This window comes from Lates calcarifer, linkage group LG12, assembly GCF_001640805.2.
Source record: "Lates calcarifer isolate ASB-BC8 linkage group LG12, TLL_Latcal_v3, whole genome shotgun sequence".
Lineage (NCBI taxonomy): Eukaryota > Metazoa > Chordata > Actinopteri > Centropomidae > Lates > Lates calcarifer.
This window is the reverse complement of record NC_066844.1, coordinates 9,758,717-9,777,552: the sequence shown is the minus strand read 5'-3', so window position 1 is coordinate 9,777,552 and position 18,836 is coordinate 9,758,717. Positions and strand designations below refer to the sequence as shown.

General features: G+C 39.5%; 1 protein-coding gene across 1 annotated transcript in view; it reads right to left on the bottom strand.

The window, feature by feature from the left end:
- Positions 1–15,993, bottom strand: part of plekha6 (pleckstrin homology domain containing, family A member 6) — a 51,683-nt gene extending 35,690 nt beyond the window's left edge. The window contains 5 exon segments of the mRNA XM_051074788.1: positions 5,740–5,812; positions 8,290–8,394; positions 8,813–8,927; positions 12,902–12,985; positions 15,947–15,993. Coding sequence (XP_050930745.1) covers positions 5,740–5,812; positions 8,290–8,394; positions 8,813–8,927; positions 12,902–12,985; positions 15,947–15,978 — 409 coding nt within the window. The 5' untranslated portion in view covers positions 15,979–15,993.
- Positions 15,994–18,836: the final 2,843 nt, after the last annotated feature.

Sequence of the window (18,836 nt, the reverse complement as noted above, 5' to 3'; positions counted from 1 at the left end):
CATTTTTAAGGGTTTAATGATAAAATGTCAATAAGTCAATTGGACTCATTTTGGAGTACATTTTGTGACAGCCTTTGATATCAGACAGACAGGCTATAATGTGAGAAAATTCATCTATGTCACCAGCCAGTGGAACATAAGAGTTGTGTGTTATTTGCATAGTTCATATTATACCTGCGCATTATCTGACCCAAAGCATATAAATAGAAAATAATATAGGACCAAGAACAGATCCCTGGGGAGCACCACTGGAGAGAGGGGCTGGGGATGAGGAGAATTTCCATTACAACAGAGAGAGATCTGTCAAATAGGTAGCAGCAAAACTGGGTAAGAACAGTGTCCTTAACAGCAACACAGTATTCAAGGTATCACGGTCGACTGCGTCAAATGCTCAAATCAAGCAGAATTAAAATTGAGCAAGCCCCGCAATCAACAGCAAGCAGCAGATCATTTGTTACCTTAGTAAGAGCTGTTCCTGTGCTTTGCTGAGCACTGAATCCTGATTGATATTAATCAAAAATATTGCTCTTATTTATGTGAGAGATTAATAGAGAGGGCAACAGACTAATAAAATTTCAGACGTTTGAAATTGGCCTTATTCCTCTGAGCCGTATATACAGCTCCATTATTTCCAAAAACTACTGAGTGACACTGTTGCACAGGGTGACATGTTTCCTCATTACCATGAACACACACACACACGCTGCAGTTTAGTTTAACACAGTCCCACAAAGACACCCTGATCCTGAATGCCACACTAATCCACCGCTGAAACCGACAGTACCTTCAGGTGACATTAGACTACAACAGGACACTTGATGAGCTTTTATGAGTTCTTGCTGCCTTTTTTTTCTTTTGTCATACTGGTTCCCAAATGTACCTACACCGATCTGCCACAACATTAAAACCACTAACAGGTGAAGTGAATAACTTTAATGTTACTTTGATAAATGCCACCCAACATTGTTGTAGACTAAGCACACCTCCCCATGGCAAACACACTCCCCAATGGCAGGGGCCTCACCCAGCAGGACAGTGCTCCAACCACACCACAAAACTGCTCTAAAATGGTTCACAGAACATGACAAAGAGCCCAGGGTACTGACCTGGCTTCCAAATCTCCCAGACCCAAATCTGATTGAACTTCTGTGGGATGAACCAGAACAAGCCAGATGTTGGAAGCTCCACCCTACAACCCACAGGACCAAAAGGATTCCACTGCCAGTATCCCGCTGCCAGACACCACAGGACACTCTCAGAGGTCCCATTTCCATGCCCTGACGGGTCAGAACTGTTTTAGCAACACAAAGGGGGGCTAGGCAACATTATGCAAGTGGTTTTACTGTTGTGGCTGATCGGTGTATATGTTGGTCAGATTAGCAAAGAAATCAAATAGTAAAAGGAGTAAAAGGACAAACGGCTCTTCATATAAAAAACTGTCACTCCAAGCAAGAGGCTCTGGACAGGATTCAGATGACAGGAGGAGCAGCCAGTTCACAAAAGAACAAGAGGTCATTGTGGCTGTTATTGTAACTAAGATGGGAGTGAAAACCAATGTAGACAGTCTGGATGTTATTAAAATCGCTGACTAGTGTGGGTAATGTTAAAATAACCCCACTGTCTTTTTTAATATTTTGCAAAGCTCTAACTGTAAATGTGTGCTCCTGACTTCAGCATTCAATTATTTAAGCCTATGTGTGTTTTCTTGAAGGTTCAAGGTCCTATTTGTCAAGTGCACAACAATTATGGTGCAAAATTTTTTAAAAAGGTAATATCTCAGGGTAATAACATCATTTTTTACAAGTGAAATTTCAAACCAGATTTGAATCTAGTCAAAGTGAAAAGATATCTGAAATATCAGATTTTTACTGAAACACTAATATGTTTTTATCTAAAGAGACACACTTATATAATCACTGGCTGTGCCTTGGAGCAGTCAAAGACAGCCCTGTAAAACACAACTCAGACAACAAAAGTCCTGCACTTTTTCTCCTCCCCTCATGCCCATTTTTTGGCCCTTGGTCCTGGCTGGCATAGCAATCACAGTGGTAAATTGCACTGTCACATATTCCTCCCTTCATCATTCTCTCTCTCTAAGCCTTCTTTTCCAAAACACAGCTGGGCCAGGCAGAGAGGGAGGCAAGGCTGGAACAAAACAGACGTGTTCAGAATAAAGAGAGAAGCCCCCAGAACAGAAGGAATTATTGTTAAAATAAGACAGAAAAGAAGAGAAAAGCGTGGGGACTAAAAGGCCATGTTTGCAATTACAAGTCTGTGAAATGATCAAAACCTTAACATGGTTACTTTTTCTGTTACAAAAGAAGACAAAATGGACAAAGAACTGTGTATCAGCAACAGAGAAACAGTGCACCATTTAATCCTGATGGGGCCATTTTGTTGGTGGTTCTACTCTTATCACAGCATGTTTTCTGTGTACATCTTGTGGGACTATCCTGGCTTTATTGCTGGAACCCTGCATGAGGTTTTTCAAGGTTGCCAACAGCTGAGAGGTAGAGGACAAACAGGAGTGACAACAAATCACTGAGACATGAACCCCACAGTACTGGATAGTTAGGACAAGAAAAAGATCCCTGTAGTCATTGTAAGACTAGAATACCACTGAATATTCACAGACAGAGAAATACACAACACATTGATTTGGAATCACATCTGTTTAAAATAACTGGAACTGATACTCTTACACAATTAAATAGTAACATTTTTGATAAAAAACATGAGTGATTTAACTTAAAGGCTTGACTTTGAAAACTTACTGCATCTCACCTATTTATTCAACTTTGGATTTTTGTTCAAAATACACTGCCTAATGAGTTAATTATGGAAGTATATTGGCATCACTGATTGGAAAAAAAAATATGGTATCTCAAAATTGCAGGAAAACAATTTTGAGATACAATTTTGAGATTATTATGGTATTAAAACACATACCATAATAATGAAAGCTGCATCTCATAATTACAAATGTATGAGATCTTTAGTCATTACATTTTAGTAATAAAGTTATTTTATAACTTTATTACTCATAACATGGAATCTCAGTCTAAAGATTTGTAATTTTAAGATACTTTTTTTTTCATAACTAGAAGTTATGTGGCCTTAATTGGATAATGTACTTTGTACATGATCTTTTAATAATGGGATATTCTGTAATTTTGTATTTCCTGTATCTCACATTATGAAATAGAGAGCTCATGATTGATTCCAAGATATGAAACTGGTACTTAACAGATACAGATATCCACAGTTATGACATAAGGTGCCCAGTTTTATGTCTTTGGTGAATGTAATGCACTTGTGAGCAATAAGTCAAGGAACCATAGAGATGCTTGTAGCTGTGGCTTATGATTGGCTCTGTGCACATCTGTGCACATTTTACATCACTGCCACACTGACTGTTAAATTAAATTAAAGTTCAAGGCTTTGATAAATTATTCCTGTATTCATGTATAAAATCCAGATCCAAATGTACTGTATATTCAGTTATACTTCCATCTGCTTCAGATGGCAAATCTGAAGCAGATCAGATCAGATGGCAAATCTGAAGCAGATCGAATAGTAAATAATTCAGATGATTTATATTTAGAGAATATACTAATTTGCTCAGGTTATCTGGAAAACTCATCTCACATGTCAGTCAAACTATCATCTGTTGTTCTCCATGCCAGTATGTCTTCCTCCTGCCTGTTCTCTCATCACTTTCTGTCTGTGTTGACTTTTTTGTTGCTTGTCTGACCTTTGGTTATGGAAATGGAATTTTGGCAGAAGAGGGTATTAACATCTTTAAGATTCTGTTAAAGTTCACTGGTGAGTAAAAGGTTGAGAGTACAGCCAATGTTACCATGGTGACATACACTGTTGAAAAGAGAACTACTGTCATGAGAGCACAACCAGGCTGCTGCCCAAAGTTAGCTCAGTGACCTGATAATGTGCATATGAGAAATGCCTCTGATGAGTGCACATTCACACATATTCACACGCAGACACACAGAAACACTGCATGCTTTATAGAGTAGTATCTCAGTATGGATGAAAGATTAATGTCTCCAAAATTGTTTAAGCTTTGGTCATTTAGATTACAGCATAATAGAAAGTTATTTAAACAAAAACATGTAATCACTGCCAGAACTACCAGTGATCTAAACAGCTAGATGAAAGAGTGATTTCATTCATTAATATTCTCACATCAACACCAAGTCTGAATGGTATGCTGTCAGTATATTGCAGGAGTAGACTGGCAATAGTACATTTAAAGCCCACTATTTGAATGAAATATACACCATCAGCCACAGCATTAAAACTACTGACAGGTAAAGTGAATAATATTAATCATTTATTTTGACTCTTTACAATACAAAGTTCTGCTGGAAGACCTTGGGACCTGATATTCATCTGGATGTTACTCCCCCAGCAGGACAGTGCTCTCACTACACCACAAAACTGCTCAGAAATGGCTGAAGGAACACAACAAAGAGCCCAAGGTGTTGATTTGGCCTCTAAATCCCCCAGATCCAAATCTGATTGGACATCTGTGGGATGCACCAGAACAAGACTAGACCGTACTCTTTAGATTATTAGAATTACAGAGAGAGACTCAACAGATCCCACCATGAGCAGCACTAGGCGACAGTGGCAAGGAAAAACTTCCTTTTAAGAGGCGGAAACCTCAAGCAGAACCAGACTCAGAGTGGGCGGCCATCTTCCTCGACCAGTTATTATGCAAGTGCTTTTAATGTTGTGGCTGATCGGTGTAATTAGGAGCTATTTACCATGATCAGCTTAGCCTGCAATAATGACATACAGTAGTGCTACAAAGTTTCAGACTTCACAGGAAGATGACTTAAGTCTCAGTGTGTGCCATAGCTAACCTGTGACTGACAGCTGAAATGCACCCAAGGAACAGAACAAATAAATAGTTAGCAGGCTTTGGCAGTTGTGTAGTTAAATCATGGTTTAAACCCAGAGGCAGTCCTGGCTAGATTTGCGCCCCAGGCAGACCATACCTTATCCCTTATCCCTTATTCCTTATTCCTTATTCCTTATCCCTTACACCCCACCCCCACCCCCACCCCACCCACCAGTACCACCAAAAAAGGTTGAGTTTCGTTTTTTTGTTTTGTTTTGTTTTTTTGAGGGCACTCCCTCGTGCGCCCTCACACAGATTGCGCCCTGGGTGGTCGCCCACATTGCCCATAGCAAAAACCGTCCCTGTTTAAACCTCTGATATGCAAGCAGTCATCAAATGTTTGACACCACCAGGTGAAATACAGACAGTCTCAGCAGACAGAAGTCTGATTAAACACAGTAAAACATTTTGCAGCATTACAAAGAATTAAAGTAACCTACTGAGAGTAACCAAGATAGCTGACTAGTTTTTGTCCTTGATTTTATTTTTACTAGTATAATGCTGTTTATCAACACTGAGATTAAAGTCACTACCATCAAATATTAAAGAAAGTTTTGCACAAACATTATTTAGAACCTACACAAATTATGATATCTCCACTCTATTTATCAATTTTGAACTTTTGCATGACAGACACATCATCAGTATGCTGTATGTTTTTGTTTTAACAGAGGCAGGGTGTTATGTGAACCAACAAAATACTGACTCTAACGCCAGAAACACATTATCTAAACACAACACAGCTCCTAAATACAAATCATATAAATTGAAAATCATTGAAGCAGATGGATTAGAGAATAGAATGAAGCACAAACCTTTGTAGTAGAAGAGACATCTGTCAGTGAGGACGAACCACCTCTTGTTCCACTGCTTCACTCCGCTGCTGGCCTGTAGGAACACACATCATACTCATTCATCATCATCAACAACAACATTACCCTTTTTATGTTCATCACCCTATTATTATTAATAAAGCCCACAAAAAGACAAAAATTTAAAAATTGAAGACAGTGTAGCCACAGCCTGATATGGCTTCTGCATCCAGGCCACTGAACTCCATTGTTGTCCATCTAAGACGTAAGAAACATAAAAAGTGTGTTACTGCTGGAGTGGGAGATATATTCCTGCATTAATATGAATACTATCACCACTCTAGAGGGATGAATTCTTTGTTGATTTTGGTATCTTCAAGAGATTTCTTATTTAACCTTTAAATAACAAAAGGCCAGAGCTGCTGGTAAGAAAAATGATTCAAATTTGGGCTGATGTTAAAATAGAATATACTTTCACCACCTCAGTCCCCATGCTTGTAATTTATGCCATGCAGAGTGAAGGTTACCCTACTTTCTGTTTCAGTACTGTACACTGACATTGGATGTAAAGCCAAATGTTACAGTGATCTAACATATGTAGACCAGGTCTCCAGACTGCAACCACTCAATCATATTTTGCAAACATTTTGGAGTGCAACTAAATTTTATAGCTCGGAGCACCAGTGCAACCCACAAATATGCTCTCTGGTCGGGCCCAGTGTTTCATACTCATTCTTTTTCTAAAAAGATAAATAAAAAAATGAAAACAGTTCTTTAGTAATGAAAAAGAACCAGTGACAGTATAAGGGTCTGGATAAGATAAAGATAAAATCCTAACAATACCCCCTCCATACAGCTGGTTATTGGCTTCACCCTGTCTTCGGGAGGATGAGCAAATGACGGTTAAGTCCCTTCACTATAAGTCTGTTTAACCAGTGTTATTTTGTGATTATTGTTTTTTTTATGTGGGATCACTCACAAAAATGTGAAGGATTACTTCATTTTCTCCATATTAAAGTACAACTTAAAACACTGATGTAGATTTTGATAATACGTTTTCCTTTAAAATAAAATGACACATTATTATTTCTGTAAATTGTCTGTTTATTACCAAAGCCAAACTATTTATCAGTGATACAGTTAAGATGGAAAAATAAAATATTAAAATATTAATGCGTTTGTGTTGAATGTCAATTTAAGTGGTGTTCCTATGTTTTATGCTGTAAGGAATTCTTAGAGCACCAGAGCTCCAAGAAGAAAAAGTTTGTTTGGAGTCCTGTAGAGTGTCAGACACAATACCACAAAAATATAATCTACATCTTAAACATTGGAGATGAAATTTTGAAAAGGGCACATACGATGTGACATTCACACAGTCTGTAACGCATTAGTGTAGAAACTTACTTTAAAAACTGCCCTGCTCCACTCTGTTCGCTTGCGTTTGCGATTATAATCCTTCCAAGGGGCTTTGTAATGCATCATGGAAACTGGTGGCATATTTTCGGTTAAAGATAAGTCGATAAATCCGTGTTTTGCGTCCTCATTGATGCATTATTTATTATCAAAACCATTTTTACCGTGTTCTGATTAATGAAATTCATGGCAGCTGTATTGACTGTATAAACCAATCATAAACTGTGTTGGTGAACCGTGCGAAAACAGGTGATCCAATGAGAGTCACAATATGGCGGATCCCCGATTTACGGACATTAGTCGACGTTTATGCTTTGTCCTTAGCATTTAGAGATCTAATGTAGCATAGATCCACACTTGAGAGATAAAATAATGTGCCATAGTAGTAATCTGAAAGCGGATGATGAGTTCGTGTGCGCTTGGAGAGCCGCTAGTGCGCGCAATAAAAATGACGCTCGCAAAGGAAAGACGCCAAGATGCGTCTCTGCCGCGATAACGACCTGGGGGAACCTGAGGGAGTTTTTAGAGTTTTTGAATATAGAGGTTTTGGAGATAGTGGTGACCGTATTTTTGGACAGTTTTGTGCCCTGGGAGTGCAGCGTGTGCGTGATGTAGCTCTCTGCCTGATCCTGGTCAGAAACTATGGTGCAGAATGGCCCGAGTGTTTAAAAAAAAACAAAAAACAAAACGAGTGGACGCATAGAATATAAATGTAAATGTTTCTGCCTGTGTGTGCACAGAGATTTTTCTTTTGTTTGTTACTTGAGACCTTGGGCTACATGGATTTAGACTCCAAACACTAGTGCATAGATTTTTTTCTGTTGAAAAATGAATAAAATTTTTATAAATTTTAGTTCCGTTTTCTATTTATAATGTCGTGGCAATATAGAGACATACATATTCAAATAGCCCTGGTTGTGCTGAAAAAAATGATATAAGTTACTTGCACTGACAAAAGTGGCCTGGACCTCAGAGGGGTGTACACTGACTACTCTATTACTAATCTGGTTTATTTGTTCATGGAATGTGAGTTGTAGTCCCTAATGTGGATCGACTTTCAAAATCACTGGACCCTACTATTCCTAGCGATTCCATAATATACTATACTATTATACTGAGAGTAGAGAGAAAAGGTTTAACCTGCTTGTACAGCCATCCCTGTTTGGTGACTTCTGCTTTGGGATTCCTGCGCATAGAGTTGGAGCGCTTCCCAAACATCGCTGCCTTTCTGGGAGTACGAGACACCTGCACATCAGCAGAGATATGGAAAGAGAAGAGGGTTTATACATTTGTATTTATTTATCAAATAACATTCATCAAGTACCAAGGAATATACACAATAAAAGCAATGTATAGACATACACAATAAACAAGTATACATTTCCATCAATAGATTTTGAGTAAATGTTCACATAAATGGTGAAGAACATGCTCATAAGTGTGTGTCCATCAGTAAGCTAAGGCCATCTAAATGAGTGTGATCACACCACTTTAGGCCGATAAAATTAAAGGCTCTTTTTGAGCCCTAAATTTAATCAATTAATTCAATCAGTGGCAGTTTATTTAGGGACCACGAAAAGCATGCTGCAGTAGAATCAGTATATCAGGCCTAAACCTTTCTGTGTGTGTGTGTGTGTGTGTGTGTGTGTCTGTCCGTGCTCACCCGGGTGTAAGGTTGGGCTTCTGGAGACAAGTCTGACACCATATTGGCACTTTTGGAATGAGCGATCCTCTCAGCAGCAGTATTCACCTTCCCATTCATATCCAAATCACAGTTCCTGGACAGAATAGCAAAGGCAGTCCTTTCAGTGCATCAGTGAATTTGTACTTCCACTCCTTATTGTCTTGTAGCCTGCCAAAAGCACTGTCACATAATTACTGTGCAAATGACAGATGCAACAAATCTGATTTGGACTGATATGTCATTGCCAAGACATTGCCAAGGCAATGACAAATGTTTTGCTGTAGTTTGGAGGGCTTGTTGTGTGTTTCTTATTGAACCCAACCAAGTACAGTTCAGTTATAGTCAGCATGCCCAAGTCTAGCTCATGATAGTGGTCTAGTCCTGTCTAGGTAATTTCAGTCTAGTCTGCTCCAGTGCATTCTTAATTTGGTTAGAGAGAGACGTCCCTACTCTAATAGCATTTGGAAGCTCATCCACCATTGGGGAACCACTAACAAGAACAGTGTGGTCTGGAAATGTAGCAATGTGCAGGGATGGCAATGCCAGAAGACAATCCTTGGGAACACAGTGACTGAGAAGTAGCATAAGCCTGTATTATCAAGTTCAAGTAGATGAGTGCAGACCCAGAAGTCTCTCTGTAGGCATACATTACTGACTTGAATTTGATTCAGATGGCCATTGGCGTGCCAGGGGAGGTCAATGGGCAGAAGTGACATGTGCCCTTTTAGGCTGATCACAGACTACTTATTAGTTGGGTTTTTGGTGCAATCTCTGTGAGATCCAACTTCAGAGAGCCCCATTTTTGATGTCCTGGAAAGTGGGTGGATTAATGCATATACTGCATCTCAAGTCCATTTTTGTTCTTTACATTTCCTGGAATGAAACTGTGCTGTAAAAGTGTGCTGTTCTCCTAGTCTGCAGTAATTGTAGTAATTGGCCAGAGGTGCCTGAGGCGGCACTGCTGTCTTATCACGCTGATGTGATTATCTCACAGATGCCTAGTCATTCATTGAAAGCACAGTGTATAGGTTGTCTTTAAAAATACTGCATCAATATATTTTATACTGATATACACTGATCAGCCACAACAGTAAAACCACTTGCATAATATTGTGTAGCCCCTGTGTTGCTAAAACAGTTCTGACCCGTCAGGGCATGGAAACAGGACCTCTGAGGGAGTCCTGTGGTGTCTGGCACTGGAAATTAGGTGGCATGTATCAAAGTAACATCCAGACAAATATCAGGCCCCAGGGATTCCCAGCAGAAGTTTGTATTGTAAAGAGATGATTAATTATTAATTAAAAGTTATTCACTTCACCTGTCAGCGGTTTTAATGTTGTGGATGATCGGTGCATATTATATTATATACTTGATGTACAGTATAAGATATTTTCTGCTTGTATCAAACATGTCTGAGACTAATATTTCCATGGTGTCCTTGCCGAAGTGCAGTGTCTGAAATGCCCTCTAGCCGCCTTTACATGCCAGCTGTACTGTCAGTGACTGCTGCTGTTCATGCTGCATCCAGTACATGGTATGAATCACCCAGTGGAAATGAATCATGCACTACTGCTGCACTGGATGATTCATTCTCTTTTCTTCACAATTCCACTAATTCAGATAACCTATGGAAGTACTTGGTGAACAGAAGAATTGTTATGAAGTTGAAGAGTATACAAGCAAAGCAAATAGTGATAATGCATATTTACAGTTATATGCAAAAGTTTGGGCACCCATGAGAAAGATACAATCTTTTGTTGAGTTCTTCATTGCAAAGAAGTAACTACTACCCTTGCAGGGAAAAAAAAAAAAAAAAAAGCATTCTTCAAATGCAAATGCACAATTATGGAAGTGTATTTTTCACATTATAACAAGACTGAAAAGTTTCAGGTTATAATATAATAACTTTTATTGATATAACATGAAAAGTTTCACATTAAAATGTGATAATTTATAATATTATGCAACATTTCAGGTCATGAAGTGATATGATGAAATGAGAAAACTATTCACTGTACACTGTTTCCTCATTTCATCATATCACATTATAACCTGAAATGTTTCACATTATCATACAACATATTGTATTATACAAATTCATGTTTTAAAGTGATAGTCTTCATCACTTATAACAATGTAAATATTATGTTGTTAGAATGAAAAAAAATGTGTACCTCATGAATAAATATTTTGTTATAAGATTAAAATTTTCATGTTACAAAGTTATAGGTGATCCATTTTTCATTTTCTGGTGTGGCAGGTGTATGGCTTCCCTACACTATAATGTTTTTTTTCATCAACTTAAAACAGAAAAATAAATGGAACAATGCTCAGGAAGTCAACTCAAGTTGCTCTTTTCTACTCATATGACATGCATCACTCTCCAATCTTCTAACATGCACATGCCCTCTCAATTTGGCAATCAATGTAAATTGAAAAAAAAATCCCATTGCTCCCTTTGAATGCCTCTGCTGCCCTGTATCTGCTATCATTCTGTATCCTATCATTTCAAACCCACCTCCACCCCAGCATCCAGGTTTAAAATATTTGTTCATCACTGCACATGTAAACATATCTGCAGGAAGTGATGAGGTCAGAGTCTAGACGGCAAACTCCAAATATGCACTTCTCTGCATTTCAAACACGAGATGTCTGACTGAATCATAACTGTGGCATGTGCAAAAGTTTGGGTGCCCTACTACAAAATGAAAATGTGTTTGTAGACATTTTTGCTATATTATTAAAGATCTCTCTTTTACAAAAGTATTCAGACCCTTACTTGAGTACTTTGTAGAAGTCCCTTTGGCAACAAGTACAGCCTCAGGCCTTCTTCAATAAGTCTCTACAAACTTTGCACACCTCATTATGAACAGTTTATCCCATTCTTCCTGGCAGATCCTCCTCACATTGTTTCCACACAGCATAAGCGATTGCACAACCGTAATTCCTAGAATGCTATGTTAAGGGACTTGTTTATCTCCTACTTCAGAGTAGATACAGTCCCAACACAAGAGAAACTAGGAGTGACATGACACAACTGTATGGTTATTGGTCTGGACATAAGTGTGCATGGATTGGTAGCCATGTAAACAGGAGCTCATAACAGCTGGTAACGGCAAATGGATTGACAATGAAATCATGAGACAAATACCTATGCTGGAAATACAACACTATTTTGACTCATCAAAGATCCAACCACAGCATCCACCATCTTGTTGTTGTCATAGATACAGTTGTTGTATGTCACACTGAAGTTACATTGTTATACTAACTACCAGCTGGCTTACATCACTTCAGTGTTTCTATTGGTGGTGAGAATGCAATTATAAAAAACTATATTGAAGGTAAATAGTTCTCAGCGAAATCCAAAGTAGGCAGTTCCTCTCAGGAAGTCCCCAGAACTGTTTGGTCCTTTAAATGCCAAGTCCAAGCAGGCTGTCATATGCCTTACATGCAAAGTGGCTTCTATCTAGCCACACTACCATAAAGGCCTGATTGACTGAGTGCTGCTGATATGGTTGTCCTTCCAGCAGGTTCGCCCCTCTTGACAGAGGACTACAGAGGTCTCAGGGTTACTGTTTTGGTCATGGCTGTTGAATTTTCACCCACTCTTCCAGTGGGTTAAATATTTCACAGCTTAATTCAAGCTGTGAGATAATTCTAGGCTGTCTTGAACACAAAGCATGTTTAAGATTTCCACAGAATATTTGATGATGTTCAGGTCAGGGGACTGTAAAGGTTCCAACAGCTTCAGTTTGTGTGTCTTAAGTGGATCATTGTCCTGTTATAGAAGCCAGACTCACGTTTTTGACTGATTTTTTGATTGACTAGAAAGTCCCACTTTTCATGTCTGTTTGCTGCCAAACACAAAACTGAAAACATTTACTTGGACTAATCTATGGATATACATTCAGTACCACCTAAAATATCAAACAGACCTGTGAACAGCATCTACTGTGTTTGCCTGCGTACAAGCTGATAGTTGAATACTTTTTCTTCATTTATAGTTGTCTTTCTTTCTCTATATGGTATATTACTGCTGGTAAGTTCTGGTTATAGGTTACTTACTGCAGATAAGAGTGTACTGGTGGAGGCTCTTCCAGCTGGATCGGGCTCACTTCTGGTCCAGCTGGTCCATTGGGGTCATGTTGACTGAAAACAGATGAAGGACAAAGAGGACAGAGATCAACACCAAATGATAAAGAGGACAACACAGGATGTCAATCAAAGCTATCCATTGTTGATTGAGTTTATCAACAAGATCAAAGACAAAAGTTGACTACAACTTGGGTCCTAAATTTACAGTTCCATCCATCTGTTCTGTTCTGCTGGAATGATGGATATGCCTTGCCAAACTTCTTTCTGGTGATGTAACCAGATGTCACTGAAAAAAAAACCCTGATATCATCATTTAACTTGATGGTCTAATGTTCTAATGTTCCCATTGTTGATATGATTGATGAACAAAACTACAAAAACTAGACAGTTATCACAATTATCCATTGAAAGCATATAAAAAGGACATTTTAAACTACCTGAATATCAGATAGTTGGGGGGAGGGTATACAGCCACATTATTGATTTGTGAACTTCAAGTTGAAACATGAGATACATTTGTTTATAGCGACAGTGACAATCCTTCTTGTTGCAATAAAAACACAATAATGTAACATAAGTAGAGAACTCTGTAAACATTGTCATCCAAAAAGTCCACATTAATGTTAGATGAAAAGATGGAAAAAGATGGAAAAATAATTCCAGGGGTGTCTTACAGAATCTTTCTGTAAGACAACCTGCAGCACTGTGTTCTGATCTGTGTGAGTGTGAGCATATGTGTGTGAGTGGTTGTGCGTCTTTCATTTGGTGTCTAGCCCAGTTTCTGCATGGGATATTTTGTGTCGTCCTCATCCACACAGTGTACAGTTTCGATCTCGGTTTCTCTCTCTCTGATAGATACACTGATAGTGGTTGCTAATTTGAATTGAGTGAATCACTGTAACATAATCACAACAGAATAAAATCTAACCCACAAATTATGCTCATGTCTAACAAATCTGAATTTGCAAATAAGTTTTGTGGGAGGCATAATTTCATTACTTTTGTTACAGTAGCCACTCACATTTCCTGATTTGCAAAAAATATTGCCAGCAAACATCCACGTAACCAGGCGGCATTTCAGAATGTACCTGGCAAAGAACACCACTGGTAAGTACAGGCAGTTTGTTAGGGACTGGGTTGGTTACTGCATGGCTTCGCAAAGTAATTGATTGTGGATGTGCATGTCCTGGTTATGGACCACATGTCTGTGTGAGACACAGTCAGGCAGGGTAGTGCCTGCCTGCTCAGGGATAACCTACAAACCTACATAGAGGCAGGTGCTGGATAAACAATAAAAATCAGGCAGCAGGATCCACACACTGTGTCTGCTGGAGGACAAACAGGACAGCTGCACACTTCGCATGGCTCACTAGTGAAGTGTTAGGAATGCACAACCTCAGTTAGCACACATAACCACAACTCTGCCAGACATTAAAGGTAAAGTTCCAATTAGGTTCCTGCTAAGAATGAAACATCTGCATCACTCTTTTACCCTGGGCTATGCGGAGGACACCTCAGAAGAAGTGGTAACAGGGATATCATCATTTTCTATGGATTTTTCCCTCTAAGGTGTGACTAATACTTTCTAATCTCTAAACTAATCTCTTTGTAATGGGAATGCACAGACAATGACACTTAGCAGCAAACACCAACAACCCCATGAGAAAGTCTGTTATGTGATAAACCACAACAGTGATGCAGAATTTAAATAACTGACAGTTACAGAGACCATTTAGTCTTTTAACATTCATATATGGCTTGTGAGTAGAGCCAGTAGAGTTAAATTGAAATTGCAGTTTAAAAAATGTTAAACTGTTAATTATTATTTACACGGTTAACAGTGACCTACTAAGCTGCAGGTGAAAGTTTAAGTCTGTAACCAGTGATTTCCCCAGCTACTGTATAATGACAACTGTCAGCAGAAAGAAACCCTCAGTTGTTGTTTGATAATATCCCAGATAGCAAAAGTTGATTGTTGTATGGTAAAAGTTATGTTATTACATTATGGTAAAAACAAACAAACAAAAAAGTCAGTATATTGTTACGACTAAAAAACCTGCCTCAAATCAATATTTTTACAGCAGTCACAAAATGCCATTGAATCAACACTGTGTCTGGTCAACAAACATTTTAGACAGGCTGGGATGCATCCATTTAGAATAAAGCACTTCCTCTGTGTGCTGCATGTTTGGTTTTTGTTTATATGCAATAGAAGAAGAAGAAGCAGAGAAGTGAGAGATTCAAGTCCTCTTGCGGCTTCAGCTGCTCACTGTTCTGAGTTTTAATGTTTTAACTAAGGAAAATGATAGGTCAGTTGATTTGTTTTTTTTTAAAAAAGTAAATAGACCAGGAAGTTCAAGTTGTTTGGCAATAAATGGTAAATTAATTTGTAACATGGCTGCATTTGTTGATAAAAAATGATTCCATGTAGCTAATGTTATCCATTAACATGTCTGATACCAGCATTCTGCTTAATTTATGATTTAACATAGCCTCCTTTGTGGTGATTATAATAAGCATCAGCTGGGAAGGCAAAGTGGACAACATTAGATAAATCTAAATACTATGTACTACTAATACTACTATCTACTTTAGTTTAATCTTGTTTGTTAGGAAGAAGAAGATAAATCATACTATTTGGGATTTTTGCAACATATGTTGACACCTGAACATGTGAATACTGACAGAAAAACAAAACAAAACACTGCACCACTCTAGAACACACCAGCCAGACACACACCACCACATGATTTTTACACACACACACACACTCTGACACACTAAAACATACACACTTACCAACACATTGTACTCAAACTGTACATCACTGTGCATAAAGCACGCACATTGCAGTGCTTATGGTTTCCCTGTGTTTCCTACTTGCACTGCATTGCAGTCATCTCTGACCTCCAAGCTCCTGGCCATCCATTCCCCCATCAGCCTCACCTCCTCCCCTCCTCCCCTCCTTCGTCTCATCCTACCCTGTGTCACTTCCTCTTTTCTCACGCCGCTTACCTGACTCTCCTGTCCACACGGAACTTCAACATCCTCCCCCGGATCAGTCATGTACCAACAGCGCAGGAGATGGGATGGAAAGACGGACAAATGGAGTAGAGATGGAGAGATGAACAGAGAGGTAGAAAGCAGCTGGGCGAACGGAGGAGAGGAGGGAGATACACACTGCTGTCCTCGTCTCTCTCCTACAGACTGCATGCCTCTCTCTCTCTGCTTGTTTCCCCACCTGTCTCACCCTCTCTCTCCTTCGCTTTATCCCCCACCTCTTTATCTTTCTTTCTTTCTCTCTCTCCCTCTCTCTGTCTCTCTGTCTCTCTCTCTCTCTCTCTCTCACACACACACACACACATACTCACACTCACACACACACACACACACACACACACACACACAGTTGCTGCCTCCTGGCTGAGAACTGCAACACTCAGCTTATTCAGTCCCCTCAGTCTGGCTGATATACACTTTATCTCTGTCGTGGTCTCTCTTTTTCTATCTTTATCTCATTTGCTGTCCACCTCTCTCTCTCTCTCTCTCTCTCTCTCTCTCTCTCTCTCTCTCTCTCTCCTGTCACTCTCTCTCTCTCTTTCATTGTCTGTAAATGTACTAGCATCTCTCTTTCCTCTCTTGGTTTTCTCTCAAAGGGCAATGCTTGAACAAAAATATGTGGTCTCAGCGAGAATGATTTTTTTTGTGTTTATGTTTGCATCTGTGTGCACACACACACATCTGTCCAGAGTAATGGGAGAACTCCTGGCCAGGAGTTCAACAACATCCCCTCTTTAGGTCAGGAATGAATGTCTGATCAGCTGGAGCCACAGAGTTGGGTGCTTTTTTTGGTTTTGTTTTTCACTCCATTAAGAGTAGGATGGAGAGGACAGAATAAAGGAGAAATTGCAATTCTAGTCTTGTAGAAAGAAAGAGCAGAGTCTGACTTTGACACCAAAGACCATGTTTGCATCGTGTCAACTTCTCATGTCATGGTTTCTTTTAACCATGCTCATAAATGTGTTAGCTGTGTTAGTATGTTAGCTTCGCTGCAGCTAATGTAACACACAGCCTAAGTGCTCAGTCATTCACTCTGTATTGTGATATTTGTCATTACAATATTTGCAAATATTTGCTTTCATAACTGCTTTTGGACACTACTACTTCCACAGAGTGCCCTTCAGCATAGCATCAGCTCCTGAACATTTCCAATAGAGGATGTCCATCTTCTTGACAGGCTATACAGGAGTAGTATGTCACATGGATGACATTCTCATTTAGGGATAAGACCAACACCAGCATGACGCCAGATTGATTTCACACTGGCTGATGTCACATTTAACATTAAGAGGTGTGAGCTAAGAAAATGAAAAGTTCCTTGGTCACATCCTGTCCTCAGATGAAGTGAAACCAGACATAGACAAAACAAAGGCTGTCAGAGAGATAAAAGAGCAATCTAACACAGGTGAAGTTGGCTGCTTCCTCAGAAAGGGAAATTTTATCCAAAGTCTGGAATAGAAAGATAAGCCGCTGCAGGACCTTGTCTCAGTGGGTTTGAAGCTGTGCACAACAAAAGGCTTTTGATCAGCTGAAAACCAATCTTACATCATGCAACCCCACCAACAAAGAGCTGAAATCATCTTACAGCTCTTTGTTCATCATCTTACAGACTATGTCATCTCATTTGGCCAGAGAGGCTGGCCAGACTATAGCCAACTCAATAGGCCAGTGAAAGTTGACTGTGCTTACTGTGGATTGCTGTACTGGCTGTGGATTGCTGCTCAGAGGTTCAAGGCTAGTCAGTCCCAGGGCTATACACAACTCTGTCCTACATTCACGAGTATGAGGGATATAAACGTGCAAAGAGCCAAGGCAAGGAAACAAAATGGTGGTCTGGTCTGGGTAGCCAATTAAATTAACTGGTGAGAAGCTGCAGAGCATGCATCAAAGCATTCAGTTCTCCAGTCAGCAGCAGCCTGTGGGTTCAAACACATTACTAGTAGCCCCAGGTTTGCTCAAAACAATGGAGGGGGAATGCCAGGTCCATACTGTGAAACAACTGCTTAAGAAAACCTAAGATCTTTGCTATGTTATCCAATAGAGGTATTCCATGATCTAACAGCTATAGTCCTGTGCAACTTATTATGGTGTGTAGACTTCCTGCACCTGATACCCAGCATCCCTTCCTGCTCACACCAGATCTTCCCGAAGGAGCTGTCATGGCCTTCAGAGAAAGGGAGAGGCAGTTAAAGGATGCTTCAGCCTTCAACAAGTCAGTTCGCAGCAGGACAGCCAGTGTGGGCCACAGATGGTGTGGGCCCACTGGCTTGAAGCTTTCCATAGTAATGTTGGTTCTGCTCTTGCTTTGCTGTTTACCTATAGTTGTTTTTTGTTTTGACACCGTAGCTAAACTTACTTTGTTTGAACTTATTCAAAAGCAGCTTGCCTTAACTATAGTACTTCTACTGTAGAACAAGTTGAGCATTATGTCGAGTCCCAGATAGTTTCCGCTCACAAATTTTAAGACTATTTCTTAAATCATTGTCTAAAGTGGTTTTGGCTTCTACACCCGCCACCTCTGCCAGCTAAATTCTTCAAAGATCTGAGGCCAGTTTTGGGACCTGCAGTGCTGAATATTGTAAATTTGTCATTGATTATTGGCAGTGTCTAGCTTCTAAACTGCTGCAGTTACACCTTTACTTAGGAAACCAAACCCTAATCCATGGTCACTAAATAACGCCCTGTCTGTCCCCAGACTTAAAACAGTTTTCTGGCTTCAGGGCTTACAGGGTTTGGATTCCTCCTCTGGAATAACCTCCCAACTGACACCTGACTCTCTGACTGTGCCATTTTTATGCCTTAACTTTCAGTTAGCACCCTATGTTATTATTGTTTCAGACTTCAT